Genomic DNA, 15,582 nt, shown 5'->3' on the forward strand with positions numbered 1-15,582 from the left:
TTACCAGAAAGATTGTTTCTGAATTTCCTTTAATTATCAATTGAAATGATCTAAAGGGTGAGGGGGGCTTGTTTTGTTTGAATTCAAACAGCTGGGTTATCCAGGACTTAAACTACAAACTGGACTGACTCAGGGATTTGCTCAGTGGCTCAGAGAAGAACTCTATAAAGAAAGGGAAAGACTGCGACTAAGTCCAGATCTCAGAGACTGGTGCTGCTACAGGACTACAAGGAGACAGCGTTTAAAAAATAAAATCTGAAAATGAGTTATTACTATATTCAACCTCGCCCGTCTCATCCCCAGTAAAAACAAACTGCGAACGCCATGAGACTGGTAATTAAGCAGTCAGGGACAATGAAGCAGAGAGGTTAAGTATCTGACCCAAGGCCAAAGATAGCATCTTTGCCAAAATTAGGATCAGAACCCAGGAGTCCGTAGGGCTGTGCTTTTACTTTATTTCTACCCTTGAACTCTTGCAATCAGCCACCCAAAGCCTCCTCTGCTTCAGCATCAGGTTTTAACTGGGGCCTCAAATTGCCAATGTATGATCTAAAGGGTAGCTGGAGCCTTAGAGGGGCAGTTTGAGACCACATTTATGATTTGCCGATAGCAGAGGCAACTGGTGAAGGGTGAATAAAACAGGTGCTGTGTTAACCGCCATTGCCACCCCATGCGCTTGGAAGTCCTAGTCATAACAATGACTTTTTTACAAAATAAATCAATCAATCCCCAGTCCACTCTTTATCGGTATTATGGGGGTAGAAAGCAGGTATGCGCAACAAGCATTAAAGCCTGTGGCACATGACAACACCCTCAGGTGTCTTTCAAAAGTCTTCCCTATGAATACAAGGCAGCAGGAGAGAAACGTGCTTTGGACACAGTGAAGCATAAAACAATAGCACAGAATTCTAGAGATGCAGTCTGGACAAATGTGTGTCTTTAAGGTCAACAATTTGTAGAGCTTTGTTTCTGCTGGTCTGTTGTGTGAACAATAAACTAATCTGTCTGAATTAAACAGTAGGACTGTAGACAGCTGTCATTTTCTGATCTCTCTATCCTAATGGGTTACCTTAGTAACAGCCTTAAGCTGTCTGTTGCCATGGTGAATGAGGTCCATAATTGCAGCAACAGCCCTGGAGGTGTCAAAGTCATCTGCAAATGCAGCCTTTACATTTGCTTTTGTGTTGGCTAGGCTGAAAAAAGAAAAGGTAAGGATGGACAAGTTGCCAGCAGAGTACTGAATTCATCTACTATCAGCCAGAGGGAGTCATCTAAATGACATTGTCATTTTGTTCTAGGGTGACCAGATGTCCCGATTTTATAGGGACAGTCCCGATTTTCGGGTCTTTTTCTTATATAGGCTCCTATTACCTCCCACCCCCGTCCCGATTTTTCACACTGGCAGTACGGTCACCCTATTTTGTTCCTAGCTGTACCATAATGGGCAATGCTACAGCACTCAGAAGAGAAGAAATTTTTCAGTGCAAAAAGGGAAAGCTATGTCTATCCAAAACTGAACTGTTACATCCACTCAGGAAATATGACATCATAATTCACAGTTGTCAACGGCTACATGAACAATGTTTGGCCATTCAGCTGTTATCATTTGGGAAACTCATTTATAATTTTAAAAACTAACAAGTTTGCTTCGTTGGTTTTTTTTTTAGCAGTCCATCTTTCACACTAACTGTGGGTCTGTCTGCAGGAGCCAAGTCGCATGTGGCATCCCAACGCGTTGCAAAAGAGCGGACTTGGAGTCAGCGAGGCGCTTTGGTGCAGCACTGCATGCCGCATCAAAGGACACAAGTTCAGGAGCAAGCTCTCTTTTCTCATTTGCGGCGCTAGTGGGACTCGAACACCGCGTCTGTGCAATACCTGGCTCAGAGGGAAAGGCCTGAAGGCCCTTTGTTACAGAGAAGCTTCGGGGTGTCAATTTGGGAGGTGCTCTTGCCCTCTCCTCCCCAGTGGAAGAATCAATGCTACCAGTGCATTTATTAGTAAAAGGGGATAAATGGCAACTTGTAAACAGTGTGTGGCTGTCAATGGCCTCCTCTCCTACACTGCTTATCAACCTTCTGTTCATTCCCACTGATCTCAGTACGTCATTTGACATGAATGATTGCACCACAGCCTTCTCGAGAGCCTCAAACGTTATGCTGGCATCTCTGGCTCCCTTCTAACTCTGTTTTGCTCCTCCCTTTGTAGTCATTCTGTGTCTGGTGGCAATTGCTCATGAGATGATAGACCAGGGATCGGCAACCTTTGGCACGCGGCCTGTCAGGGAAAGCCGCTGGCGGGCTGGGACGGTTTGTTTACTTGCAGCATCTGCAGGTTTGGCCAATCACAGCTCCCACGGGCCGTGGTTCACCGTTCCAGGCCAATGGGGGCTGCGGGAAGCAGCGGCCAGCACATCCCTTGGCCCACGCCGCTTCCCGCAGCCCCCCATTGGCCTGGAACAGCGAACCACGGCTAGTGGGAGCTGCAACCGGCCAAACCTGCGGACGCTGCAGGTAAACAAACCGTCCCGGCCCGCTAGTGGCTTTCCCTGATGGGCCGCGTGCCAAAGGTTGCCCATCCCTGTGATAGCAAAATCACTCTCTGTGTCTTCAGGGTCATGCCCCACCCAGCTGTGATCTCATTCTTCCCTATATCACCTTTTTTCTGGCCCTCTCCACGTCCCACTCTCTCCTCTCCTCCATGTCAGAACTCAATTGAGCGGTTACGTCAGTCAAGTGGAGCAAAGGAACCTAGGTAAGGCTACACTACGTACACACCATGCATCAGAGTATAGTAGACTATGCAAAAGTGCATCAGCTAAAGGAAGAAAGGGGGAAAAAGCAATCGGAAAGTGAAAAGGAAGAGGATGTTGCTTCTCACTCTCCCCCTTTATCTTGACCAGATGGATTTTTGTACAGCTTTTTAATGACATGCAATGTGGCACAGAGTTCAATCCCTCATAATCAATCAGGAGTTCACAAATTACCCTTCATATAATCAGAATCTTCAAGTGATACAATATATATATTTGCACTCACATCTCCCACAGTACATCTTCCTTAATGGGGTCACACACCAGCTGTCCTTTCATATAAGCATTTGCATCACTAATAAAAGAAGAGATGGCCTGAAGGAGGTTCTTTGCGTCATTCATGCTGTCATCACCAAATTCTATTGCTAAGAAAATAAAAAATTCATTTAGATGTTATGCTACAGAAGATACTGTGCAACGTATAGCGGAAACAGGGCCATGAGAAAATATTACAAGAAATAAGAGTTCTTTACTATTTATCTGTCACCACAAAAGTTTTGTTAAATTACCTACAAACTTAACTAAAGGCATTAATCTTTAGGCATATTAGGTTTTATGGTTCTAAAACAATCCAGTAATTAAAAATGGCACAGCACATATTTATAGAAAGCAAATACAATGGCCCAAAGATTATTGAGAAAAACCTATCTGAAATTTTACAATTGTCTTTCATGTACTGAATCTTTCCATCTAGTACAGTGCTTCTCAAAGTTGGGCCGCCGCTTGTTCAGGGAAAGCCCCTGACGGGGTGGGCCAGTTTATTTACCTGTCGCGTCCGCAGGTTCGGCCGATCGCGGTCCCACTGGTTGCAGTTCGTCGTTCAAAGCCAATGGGGGCTGCAGGAAGCGGCGCGGGCCGAGGGATGTGCTGGCCGCCCTTCCCGCAGCCCCCATTGGCCTGGGACGGCGAACCGCGGCCAGTGGGAGCCGCGATCGGCCGAACCTGCGGACGCGGCAGGTAAACAAAACAGCCCGGCCCGCCAGGGGCTTTCCCTACACAAGCGGCAGACTGGCTTTGAGAAGCACTGATCTAATAGGCACCCCAAAATAGTTAAACTAGCCATATGTGTAATTACCACCAAAAAATTAAGTATATAACTCACTTATAAAAATCAAGAATAAATTATCACATCTCCTGATGTGTAATGCAAAATACTTATCTGTTTTTAAAGAGGCATACATATTATATGTTTAATTAACCGTAACAACATCTTCAGTCCATCATACCAATGTGTTTCATGGAGCTTGGTATTGCACTAAGAGGGATTCTAGTTTTAGCCTATGTGAAAGCTCTGCAATTAAAGTCAGGGCTTACTAATAAATATTTGCTTCAGATAGAAAAAAAAAAATCTGCTCAGGTTTGAACCACAGTTTCTGAAATAGTGCTGAGAACAATCCATCTTTGGCTACACCTGCAAATAAACCATGGACAGCACCAGTCCATCTGCACCCACCACTGACATCAGCTGTCAGCTGCGGATCATCTTCCTAAATTACACAAAGTTATACATATTTTAACTTACACTGCAATATTGGAGCCAAATTCAGCTCTCGTGTAAGTGGGCGCTACTCACATTGAGTTATGGCCACTGGAAGTTGTGCCCATCAACATCAGGGCTGAATTTAAACTTAATCCTCTAGAGAATCAAGTCAGAGTAAGGTACACAGCCTTTACATACCCACTGAACATAAGTAGGGCCCTACCAATTTCACAGCTGTGAAAAACGTGTCACGGACCGTGAAATAAACCCTTCCCAGTGAAATCCGATGTCCCCTTGTTCCTAGGAATGGCCCAGCAAAGGGGCCTCCTAGCTCCGGCTGGGCTGCGGAGGGACAGGACTTTTCCATCCCCTGCACAGCTGCTCTGGGGGAAGAGAGGAGGAAGATCAGACACACCTCAACCTCTGGGAACCTCCTGCGGCTGCAGGAAGCTCTGTGGTTGCTGCCTTCAGAGCCTAGCTCTGAAGGCAGCACAGACGTTAGGGCAACAATCCTGCAACTACTTTGTGACACCCCCCACAATCCCATTTTGGGTCGGGACCCCCATGGTTACACCACTGTGAAATTTCAGATTTAAACACCTGAAAATGTGAAATTTACCAATTTTCAAATCCTATGGCCATGAAATTGACCATAATGGACCGTGAATTTCGTAGGGCCCTAAACATAAGTAACACTGCTTTGCCACATATACCTGTTTTCTGACTAACTTACACCCGAAGTATAGTTTATTATAGTGTACCGCTCCTTATATCAGTGCCTAGTTTGACCTACAGTTTCCATGGCAACCTCCCTCTGGCCCTACAAGCACATGCGTTACAACAGTCTGCTTTGTATGACTACACAACACTGAGCAAACACACACACCATTTAGAAAGGTAAACAGTATGTGCAAGACAGAGTTAAAACTGTGGTGGAAGCCATAGGCCAGACCTGATTTCACTGACACCAATATAAATCCAAAAACAAGTTAGCAGCTTAAACAGAATCTCTCTGGATTTACCCCCAATAGAATAGAGGTCAAAATCTGGCTCTATATTTGAGAGATTCTCAACTTGTGGACGATTAAAATCTGTCAATGTCGCATTAACATTGGTTTCAAAAATAAAATTTTACTGTGTCTTTCAAATCAGACATTTACTTTTTTTTCGTTAAAAAAGTTACAGAAATTGGATATCAATTTTTATCCAATAAGATTACCCAATTAATTACTCTGGTGACAGGAACTGTAAGATAAGCACACATGATAAATGTTTAATACAGTGAAGTCCACTTTGATTAAAGCAATTCTTTTTCACTGATTTTTGCCTATCTACTATACTACAATTACGGTCAAGTACAGATGCACAGTCCAGTTCCAATGTGTTTAGTTCTAGAGTGGAAGACGGGTGGATCACTCCAAAATTGCGCTGTTCTGTACGTTATCCCTGAAGCTCTGGTACTGGCCACTGTTGGGAGACAAGATTCTGGGCTAGATGGACCATTGGTCTGATCCAGTACAGCAGCTCTTGTGTTCTTACGTTCATACATTCATGTCTATAATCACCTTGGATTAAGTCCCTGAGAAAGTTCTGTCTCCTGCACAAATAAGCTTTATCATCCTAATGGACAGCTCCATTGTGCCAGAGGAGCAGAGTTGTTAACCACTGTCCATACCTCAGAGTTTCAGGAGATCATTAACGAGCCTAGACCATTAGACTCCTGTGATAAATAAAATGGGGGAGGGGTAGCTCCCTTTTGTGGACACCCAGCCAGCCCGTTAGCTATAGAATTCCTCTTAGTAGCTGTTCTCTACTTGCTTTACCTGTAAAGGGTTAACGAGCCCATAGGTAAAAGGAAAGGAGTGGGCACCTGACCAAAAGAGCCAATGGGAGGGCTAGAACTTTTTAAAATTGGGGAAAAACTTCTCTGTGTGTGTGTTGTGGTTCTTTGGGAAAGAGGGGAACAGGGAGCAGTTATGCTGTGAGAAGCTGAAACCATCAGATCATACCTAGAGATTGCTTATCTGAAACCCCAGATATGTAAGTAAATTAGGGAATGTCTAGGAAGACGCAAGTAGGTTTATTTCTGTTTATTTCTTATTGGCTTATGGATTCCTCTGTGCTAACCCCAAATGCTTTTGTTTGGCTTGTAACCTTTAAGCTGGACCTCAAGAAGGTTATTCTTGATGTTTAATTTTTGTAAGTGGGTTTTTTAATTCTAGCAAAAGCCTAAGTTCCAGATGTATTTTCTTTCTTTTTGTTTTTAATAAAATTTACCTTTTTCAAGAACAGTATTTTTTGGTGTGTGTGTTTGTCCTAAGAGGTTTGTGCATACGTTGTTTAATTAGCTGGTGGCAACAGCTGATTTCCTTTGTTTTTCTTTCTCAGCTCTTCCCCAGAAGGGGGGTTGAAAGGGCTTGAGGGTACCCCACAGGAAGGAATTTCCAAGTGTGCCTTTCTGGTTTCAAAGGGGGTTTTTTTGCACTTGGGTGGTGGCAGTATCTACCCATCCAAGGTCAGAGAGAAGCTGTAACCTTGGGAGTTTAATACAAGCCTGGAGTGGCCAGTATTAATTTTTAAAATCCTTGCAATCCCCCACTCGAACTGCCAGAGTGGGTAATCAGCCCTGACAACTCCGGACTCCCAAGTCTGTATTCTAACCACTAGAATATGCCTCCTCTTAAAGACAGCTATCATAGGGTCGTTGGGCCAAAAGTAGGCTAACAGAGCTTTTTGAGGAACAAACAAAGGAGAGCAAGGAGGTACAAAGAACTCAGGCAGAATTTCTCTGCATTAAGTAATTTATATAGGAAGCAGTTGCAAAAGGCAGCATACAGAAGCAAATAATAAAAAAAGCTTTAAAAATGAATTAAACAGTGGGGACAGATGGATAGACGGACACACACAAATTGGTTTGCAACAGCTAACTCAAGAGAGGAAGACAGACTCTGGCTTTTTATCTTACCTGATAAAGTGGAGGTGTACACCCTGAAATGCTCCTTCCACCGATATAACTCCCCTGCCATGCCGATATAATAAAACCACCTCGACGAGCAGTGCAGAGCTTTCTGCGACGTAGATAGAGTGACGCAGTGTCAGTGTAGACACCTCACTAAGTTATGTCACCCTAACTGGCCTCCAGGAAGTATCTCACAATGCCCATCATGACCCCTCTGGTCAGCAGTTTGAACTCTGCTGCCCTGGAGGTACACAGGTATGTGCCCCTCCCGCATTTAAAGGCCTGGGAATTTTTGAAATTCCTCTTCCCGTTTGCTCAGCGTACACAGTTCACACAGCATCTTCCCAGCTGACCCTGATGGCTTTACGCAGAAGGCACGTTCCCAGGTGGAGCACACCGGAGCTGCTGAGTATATGGGGAGAAGAGGTTGTGCAGTCGCAGCTTTGTACCAGCCATAGGAATTTCGATACCTACGGGCTGATTGCTAGCGCCATGCAGGAGAAGGGGCACAAAAGGGACACGCAGTAGGCAGGCATACCAGAAGGCAAGCAAGTCAAACCGTCGCTCTGGTGCAGTGCTAAAGACCTGCTGCTTCTAAGGAACTGGATCCTTGGCGACGATCCCACCTCCACTGCCAAGAGCCCCGTGGATACTTTAGGGGAACTGGAGGCAGCGGCCAGTGGACTCAACCCCAATGAGGAAGTGGTGGATGAGACTGTGGAGCTGGAGGACGAAGCGGCGCATGTGGCAGGGTCATCCGGTGGCGGGGTGAGTCAGGAACTCTTCTCCACTCTGGAGGGGTCTAGCCAGTCCCAGCACTTTGAGTATGGCGCACAGCATGCAGGAGAGGGGAGCTCCAGGAAGTGCTTATTTTACTTTGAGAGTGCATAGTGAGACGAGATTGAGCTCTCATGTACTTTATTATATGGTAGAGGAGGGACTAGGGACAGAAATTAAAAACCGAGCCTGTGCATCTACACAGTGGGGCCAGGACGGAAAAGTTTGTTAATGTACACGGGGATGTCTCTGGAATCCTCCATAGTGATCTCTAGGAAAAACTTTCCTGTAGGTATTCTGCAATCCTCTGCCAAAGGTTCCTTGGGAGAGCTGCCTTGTTTCTCCCCTCGCTCTAGGAAACTTTGCTGCATCACCTGGCAATTATTTCTGCAGGGACCAGAGCAGCACACAGGCAAGGGGCATACAGAGCCAGTCTGCAGCCACATGCATGCAGAAGATGCTCCCTTGCATCCTGGGTTACCCTTAGGAGTGAGATATCAGGTTCAATTACTCTAGCCTGTGGAAAAGGGTACCCATATTCAGAATAGATTACCTAACCGCTTATAATAACCCCCCTTCACAAACCACCCTTTGTCCCTTCTTGCCCTTTCTCCCTTGTCCACCCCCCTTCCCACAAATTCACCATAATTGGGACTTGCGGCGACCTGTGTGCTAGCCAAGGGACAGTGAGAAAGAAGCGTATGTGTAATTTTTGTGATTCACGGCTGTGAGCGCACTCACAATATAGTCTCTGTTCATTATTTCTTTGCCTTCTGCAGATGTGCCCTTGAGAACACAGTCCTCCCCACCGGTGGAGCGCCTCCATCAGATAAGGCAGTGACCCAGGAGGAGATGTTTCACGAAGTGCTGCAGTCAACAGATACACCACATAGCAAAATGAGCATGGAGGGGGACAGTTAATGAAAGACTGAGGCTGGAAAGCCAGGAAAGTACACAGGGGCAGGAGCGGATGATAAAGCTCCTGGAGAACCAGACAGAGATGTTAAAGTCCCTCATTAGCCTGCAATCAGAGCAAATCCATGCCCAACTCCCCTCCGGCTACTACAGAACTCCGGTCCCTGCCCTCCCCAAACTCCCCCACCACATTCGTTGCGTGTTCCTGGTCCCTTGCAGTACCCTGTGCACACCACACCTGGAATTACACCCAGCTGTAAGAGCCCTAACTGCAAGACTGGTCCTCATTTTCATGTCCCACTTGTCTGAAAGTTTGTGTTTTAGCCCATTATTAAACTTGAGTCTTTATTTGTGACATACATACATCGCTCAGTGTGAACATTGAAACACAGTGGCTGTAGGTAGGAATATTTGCTCCTTGCAATAATGCTCAAGAAGTGATCACTACAGAGGTAATTCATGGCAGCCTGACCAAATGCATCACATACAGACACACTACTGGGAATCATGGTCAAGATGGTCCTTCAAAGCCTCCCTGATTCGAACAGCCTCCCACTGCGCCCCTCTAATTGCCCTTGCATCTGGCTGCTCAAAATTAGCAGCCAGCCAATCAGCCTCAACACCCTCCCCGGGGAAACTTTTCCCGCTTCGATTCGCAAATATTATGCAGAGTACAGCAGGTCGCAATGATCATTGGATTATTTTCCTCATTGAGATCTAACCGCCCAAAAATAAAAATAAAAACCAGCACCAGCAATCTTTTAAATCGGCCAAAGATAAAGTCAATGGTCATTCTGCATCTGCAGAGCCTGTTGTGAAGCGCTCCTTGCTGCTGTCTAGGTTTCCCGTGTAAAGCTTCATGAGCCATGGGAGCAAGGGGTAGGCAGGGTCTCCAAGGATCACTATGGGCATTTGCACGTTCCTCCATTGGAAAATTCTGGTCTGGAAAGAAAGTCCCAGTGTGCAGCTTTCTATATAGTTCAGTGTTCCTAAAGATGCCGGCATCATGCACCTTCCCTGAGCAACCCGCACTGATGTCAGCAAAACTGTCCCGGTGATCCACCAGCACCCACAAGACCATGGAGAAGTAGCCCCTTCAGTTGATGTACTCCATCGCAAGATGGTCAGGGCCAAAATTGGGATGTGTGTTCCATCTATCAACCTGCCGCAGTTAGGGAATCCCATTGCCTCGAAGCTATCAATTATTTCCTGCACATTACCCAAAGTCGCAGTTCTTCGAACCAGGAGGAAATTAATGGTCCTATATATTTGCATCCCCGTAGCCCCCACCATAGACTTTCCAACTGCAAACTGATTCGCAACTGACCGGTAGGCAGTCTGAAGTTGCCAGCTTCGACATACCGATTGCCACTTGCTTTTCCACAGTGAGGGCAGGTCTCAGTCTGGTGTCCCTGTGCCGCAGGGCAGGGGCGAGCGCTGCACACAGGAAGGTGGCTTTGTGCATCCTAAAGTTCTGCAGCCACCGCTCATCATCCCAGACCTGCATCACAATGCGATCCCGACGGTCTGCTGTGGCAAACTGGTCCGTGAATGCCAGCAGCAATCTTGAATTATTTGTTTCCATGGAAGACGGCAGGGCGGGCATCACCGATTCACTCTCTGTTTCACAGCTCATGAAATACTGCAGGACCATCTGTGTTGTGTTCATAACGCTCATCACCTGACTGGTCAGCAGCTCAGGATCCAGGCTGTCAGGCAGAGATGAAGGGTGCACAGTTTACAAGGGCTGTTGAAAAATGGCACAAAATGAAGCCCATGGCATGATGGCACGGAAAGAGCTGCATCATGGGACAGTGAGCATGTCCCCATGATGCACCGCGATCCGTTCCCAGAGCTCCCAGTGGCAGAAGGTAGTGAGAAGCACTGTGGGATAGCTACCCATAATGCAATGCTCTGTCAATGCAAGAGCAACAACTGTGGACACACTCAGCTGACAAAAGGAGCGCTGCGTGGATGTGCTCCACTGATATTATTAAAGCAACTTCTGATAGTTGACAAAACTTAAGTAGACTTAACTCTGTCTTGTAGACATGGCCTTAGAATAGTCCCATGTCCCACAGCATGTCCTGCCTTATTAACCTTATGTGCCCACTTTGTATAGACAGCAGCAGCCATTCACGCATCCATGTTTGCTTCTCTAGGTTACTGTCAGCAAATTCTCATTATTCCCACTGGATTCCAACCCACAGTGTGTGGTTTCCTCTGTCCTTATCCTTTATCAGATGAGACGTGCACCAGATCCCAGACTCACTGCAGCAAGTCTTCACATCCTATAATGAATTAATGAGGCTGTAGCAAATGATGGGTAACCATTCATCAGCTGCAGGGCTGTCGGCACTTCTCCTCGCCCCGGGGGCGGCCTTAGAAGGTTTGACCGGCATTTTAGCTGTTGTATTGCATCGTACATACGTATTATGTAGTTTGGGTTTCCATTTCCTCAGGGTCCAAGTGCCTTCAGGTGCAGGTCAAGGATCCATTCATGTGCTCAAAACTCATTTTGTCTTGTGACGGGTGCAGAGACCCTGAGGTGAGGAGCATGCCATCCATAATAGCAGCATTCCTGCCACAGGAAACCTCTCACACATCCACATGTCGGGCTTGCTCAGCATACAGATTCATCTAGAATTTGCTCTTTATTTTCCCTAGTAATGGAGGTCTGTTGCTGAGAGTCAGGCTAAGTCTACAGTGGCACAACAGCTGTGCTGCGGTAGCACCGTAGTTACTTCCTACATCAATAGAAGGGGGTTTTCCATTCGAGCAGCTAATCCACCTCTCCAAGAGGCAGTAGATTGGAAGAATTCTTCCATCAACCTAGTCGCATCTACTCTGGGGGTTAAGTCAACCTAACTATGGCGCTCATGGCACAAAATTTGTCACAGCCCTGAGCAGCCTAGCTAGATTGATCTAATTTTTAAGTGTAAACCCGGCTTCAGTCAACTCTCTCCTCATCCCTTTCTGTGAAATATTTTAGGAATAAACAGCACTCTAGAGCTTTCAGCTACCAAGGATTTTAAGTGAGTGAAAGTGAAAAAATAGCTACATCAACCTAGCTACATCCCTCAGGGGCTGTAAAAAATGTTGCACCCTGAGCATTGGAGTTAGGTTGACCTAATCCCAGGGAAGATGCAGAAGAATTCTTCCATTGAGCTAGCTATCGCCTCTTGGAGACATAGATTAACTACATTGATGGAAAAACTCCTTCCGTCAATGAGATAAGCATCTACCCCAGGGTGCTACAGCCGCACAACTGCAGCGTCATAGCTGTGCTGCTGTAGTGTAGACAGGGCCGGTGTAAGGATGTTTCGTGCCCTAGGCGAAACTTCCATCTTGTGCCCTCCCCCCCCCCCCCGCCCCCCCGCCGCCCCCCGCCCTCCCCCCCCCCCCCCCCCCCCCCCCCCCCCCGCCCTGAGGCACCTCCCTGTGGCAGCTCCCCACCTCTCTGTCAGTGAACTGTTTGCGCATGAAAATTCCCAGCATGTTACAGATCAGCACACATTACCAAAATGCTGAGCAGTCTTCTACTCATGGGAATTAAATTAGTTGGCTCCACATGAAGATAATCCAACACATTGCAGCATTGACCCTCAGCATTTTAGAGGATTGGGTGAAAAGACAAACTAATCAGCCCCTTTTTTTTTCTTACCTGATCTGTACTTGCTGCGCAAACAAAACATTCTGAATTCATCCGCTGAACTCTTTGTCAAAAAATCCTAACCAATAAACAAATAAAGAATCAGTATTATACTAGACAGTCTAAACAACAGATCTTCATTGTGTAATTTTACACTTTGTATTTGCAGTTCTGTATTTTGTGTTCATTTCTTAGCCTTTTGGGAAAGATTAATAAATACGTTTTTGATTATCCTGTTTTGCAATTATAATGTTTTAAAGTATGAAAACGATTAATATCTTAATCATTCAACTTTAAACTAAAGTTTATTTGTGGCAGAATTAAACTAGGCAATGTCAGATATATGCCAGCTGTCGATGTAAAGCATTGAAAGATGCATTCAAAATTACATTTTCATCGTTATGATCATATCACACAAACACACAGTATGAAGGACAAAGAAAAGTAAACCTGAAATGTGCTGAAATTCAGAGACAACAGAATGGGGGGAGGTACCCTGAAGTCTTGTTAGCTTCACAAACAGAATGTTGGGTTTGTTGAACTAGATTAGAGTTTAATTTATGTTATAATTAAGAGATTAGAATATGTAGGAATAGAAGGAAAATTGGGACTGTGTGAAAGTTAACTTCTCCTGTACTACCTTGATTTATCCATACAGACCTGTCAAAATCCAACTCATCCAGAGGGTAACTCCCTCATATTGGATTAATGTTAAGGTTGCTTTAAAACTTCACTCCTGTGAAAAAGAATTTCACTGAGTCGTCCAAAGAACCATTTCAAATCGTGATGGTATATTTAAAAGTGGTCAACCACTTGACAACCCTGTCTACTTCTCAGCACAAAGAATGGCAGGTAACAGTAAATGCTACATTCATGATCTTTTAAATTAGCAGATGAGAGGTAGTAAATTGGTAGTACCTCTACGTGCTGCTGAACTATAGCATTGCAATGAGAAGTTAGTACAAGTCTGAAAAGATGGGAAAGCAAAGAAATGCATACAGAAATTTTGCTTCTGTTTCAATATTTCAGCAAGCGGCATAGTGAAGGTAGCAAAATGTCGAGCACATACAGTGTCTAAAATGAAAATAGAAATAATTGGGGCAATCAAGGCTAAGCTAAATCAAGAACCAGACTGGGATACTAAATTATCTGTCTATACACTTTATATAGCTTAGTAAACTCAAAGTGCCTGAAGACATTGTGGTAGTGTGTGGTAGGAGAGTATTATGCCTAAGGAAGGAAATAAATTGTACGAATCAAAACTCTGAGCTGGAGCAAGGCCCATCTGAATTGGAAGATCTCGATAGATGGATATGCGTATGTATGTATATATGTATATTTTTTTAAATCTATGTTTTGGGAGGAAGCGTGTCACTCTTCAAAACAGGGTGTGTGGGAAAACTGAAAATATTCACACGAAATTGATTTTGGGGGAGAATATGAATAGCTATTTTAACAGACCAGAAGGTGTGTGTGTGTGTGGAATACTGCAGAAAAGCACAGCTTGATCAAGGGCATTGAACGTGGCTGCAGGAAAGGAAAGTCATGCCTCACTGACTATTTGCAATGTGTTCAGTGTATTACTGGCAGGGGAGACAAAGGGACAGCAGTAGGCAGCATCATCCTAGCCTTGAATTTTTTAGAACTCACATGAAAAGTCCCACATAGGGTTTAACTTTCACGATGCAGAATGACTAAATGCAAGGAAGTTTGGTTCACTGATCTGAAAATTACCTACAGGACAGGATTACCTTCATTAGTCACAGCTAATCTATATATATTTAGACTAAAGAAAAATTACCCCGGGGTACTGCAGGGAGGAGTGCTGGGTCAGCAGTTATTTATTGTTAAACGTATCTGACTTGCCCTGGATGTAAAAGCTATTTGCTATGACAAAGTTCTCTTCACCTTCCCAGGAACATTCTCTCTCAGCTCATAACATTCCATTAGAAATGCAGCTGCGGATGATTTCTATTTTTTGAAGTTGTTCTTTTTGCGTTAACCCTCATTCCTCCAACTCCTCTCCAGCATCTGTCTACACTAGGAAAATTACTGTCAAAACGGTCAGCAGTGGGTAATTTTCCTAGGGCGGATGAGGCTTAGCTGTACATAGACAGCATCAGGAGAATTAAGAATAAAGCAGCTCACATTGCACTCTGATTTTCAAAGGATTATAATTAGTCTTCCAGAAGGGCAGAGAGAGAGGCGGGGGGAGGGAGGGGGGGAATGTATGTGCTGAGACAGCCTTTTAATCCTTGTCTACATGAGGAAAATTACCCATTGCTGACAACGGATGTCAACAATGAGTGCAGCTGAACTAGTGCTAAACACAGCTTAATTGTACATGTAATCAAGGACAAACTGTGTTCCACACCACTTCAAAAACACCACTAATAAACATATCGACAGGAGCCACCAGAAGTGAGTGCTTCTGTGGCGTTAGCTAAGAAAGCTGCTTTTGGCAAGAGCCTATGCCTCTCTAATACGGTATTACCATCTAACAGGATCGCATAGGCTGATACAGACCCACTCCTGGCACTTGATATTAGCTACAAGGTAAAGGTCTATTTGAGTTAATAAGAGAATGACAGTAAAAATAAAATAAAATAAAATAAAACAAAATAAATACAATTAAATTAAACAAAAAAAATGCCGGCTACAACAGCCGTCTACACTGGCGTTGGAAGATACACGTCAGATCCATATAAAAGAGTTTACGTTATCAAATCCTGCTTCATGTTAAATGAGATAAGGAATGAAGTCTCAAAAAAGTAGTGCCCCCAGACTCTAAAAGAATATGAATAGCCTATGTTAATGAATTCATCTCTGCTTGTCTGCTGACCAGTTTAGTAGATGGTATGAATGTTGTGTTCCAGAATATGTATCTTTGCTCACATATGTTAAGACAGGAGTATCAAATTCACTATGTGAAGAGAACTGAACTATATCTTTTGATTATGGCCCATTGCCTCAGCCTCAGGACTCTAAAC

General features: G+C 44.7%; 1 protein-coding gene across 7 annotated transcripts in view; it reads right to left on the minus strand.

Annotated features, from left to right (window-relative positions):
* The window catches only part of CARS2 (cysteinyl-tRNA synthetase 2, mitochondrial), a 68,155-nt gene that overhangs the window by 6,846 nt on the left and 45,727 nt on the right, over positions 1–15,582 (minus strand). For 6 of the 7 annotated variants that reach the window (XM_026647502.2, XM_026647494.2, XM_026647524.1 and 3 more), the window contains 3 exons: positions 12,605–12,671; positions 3,036–3,174; positions 1,070–1,193 (listed from right to left, as the gene is read on the minus strand). In XM_026647502.2, coding sequence (XP_026503287.1) covers positions 1,070–1,193; positions 3,036–3,174; positions 12,605–12,671 — 330 coding nt within the window. The remainder of the gene's footprint in view (positions 1–1,069; positions 1,194–3,035; positions 3,175–12,604; positions 12,672–15,582) is intronic. The other variant, XM_026647497.2, reaches the window with a different exon arrangement.

Source organism: Terrapene carolina, unplaced genomic scaffold, assembly GCF_002925995.2.
Source record: "Terrapene carolina triunguis isolate 2854851 unplaced genomic scaffold, T_m_triunguis-2.0 Scaffold21, whole genome shotgun sequence".
Taxonomy (NCBI): domain Eukaryota; kingdom Metazoa; phylum Chordata; order Testudines; family Emydidae; genus Terrapene; species Terrapene triunguis.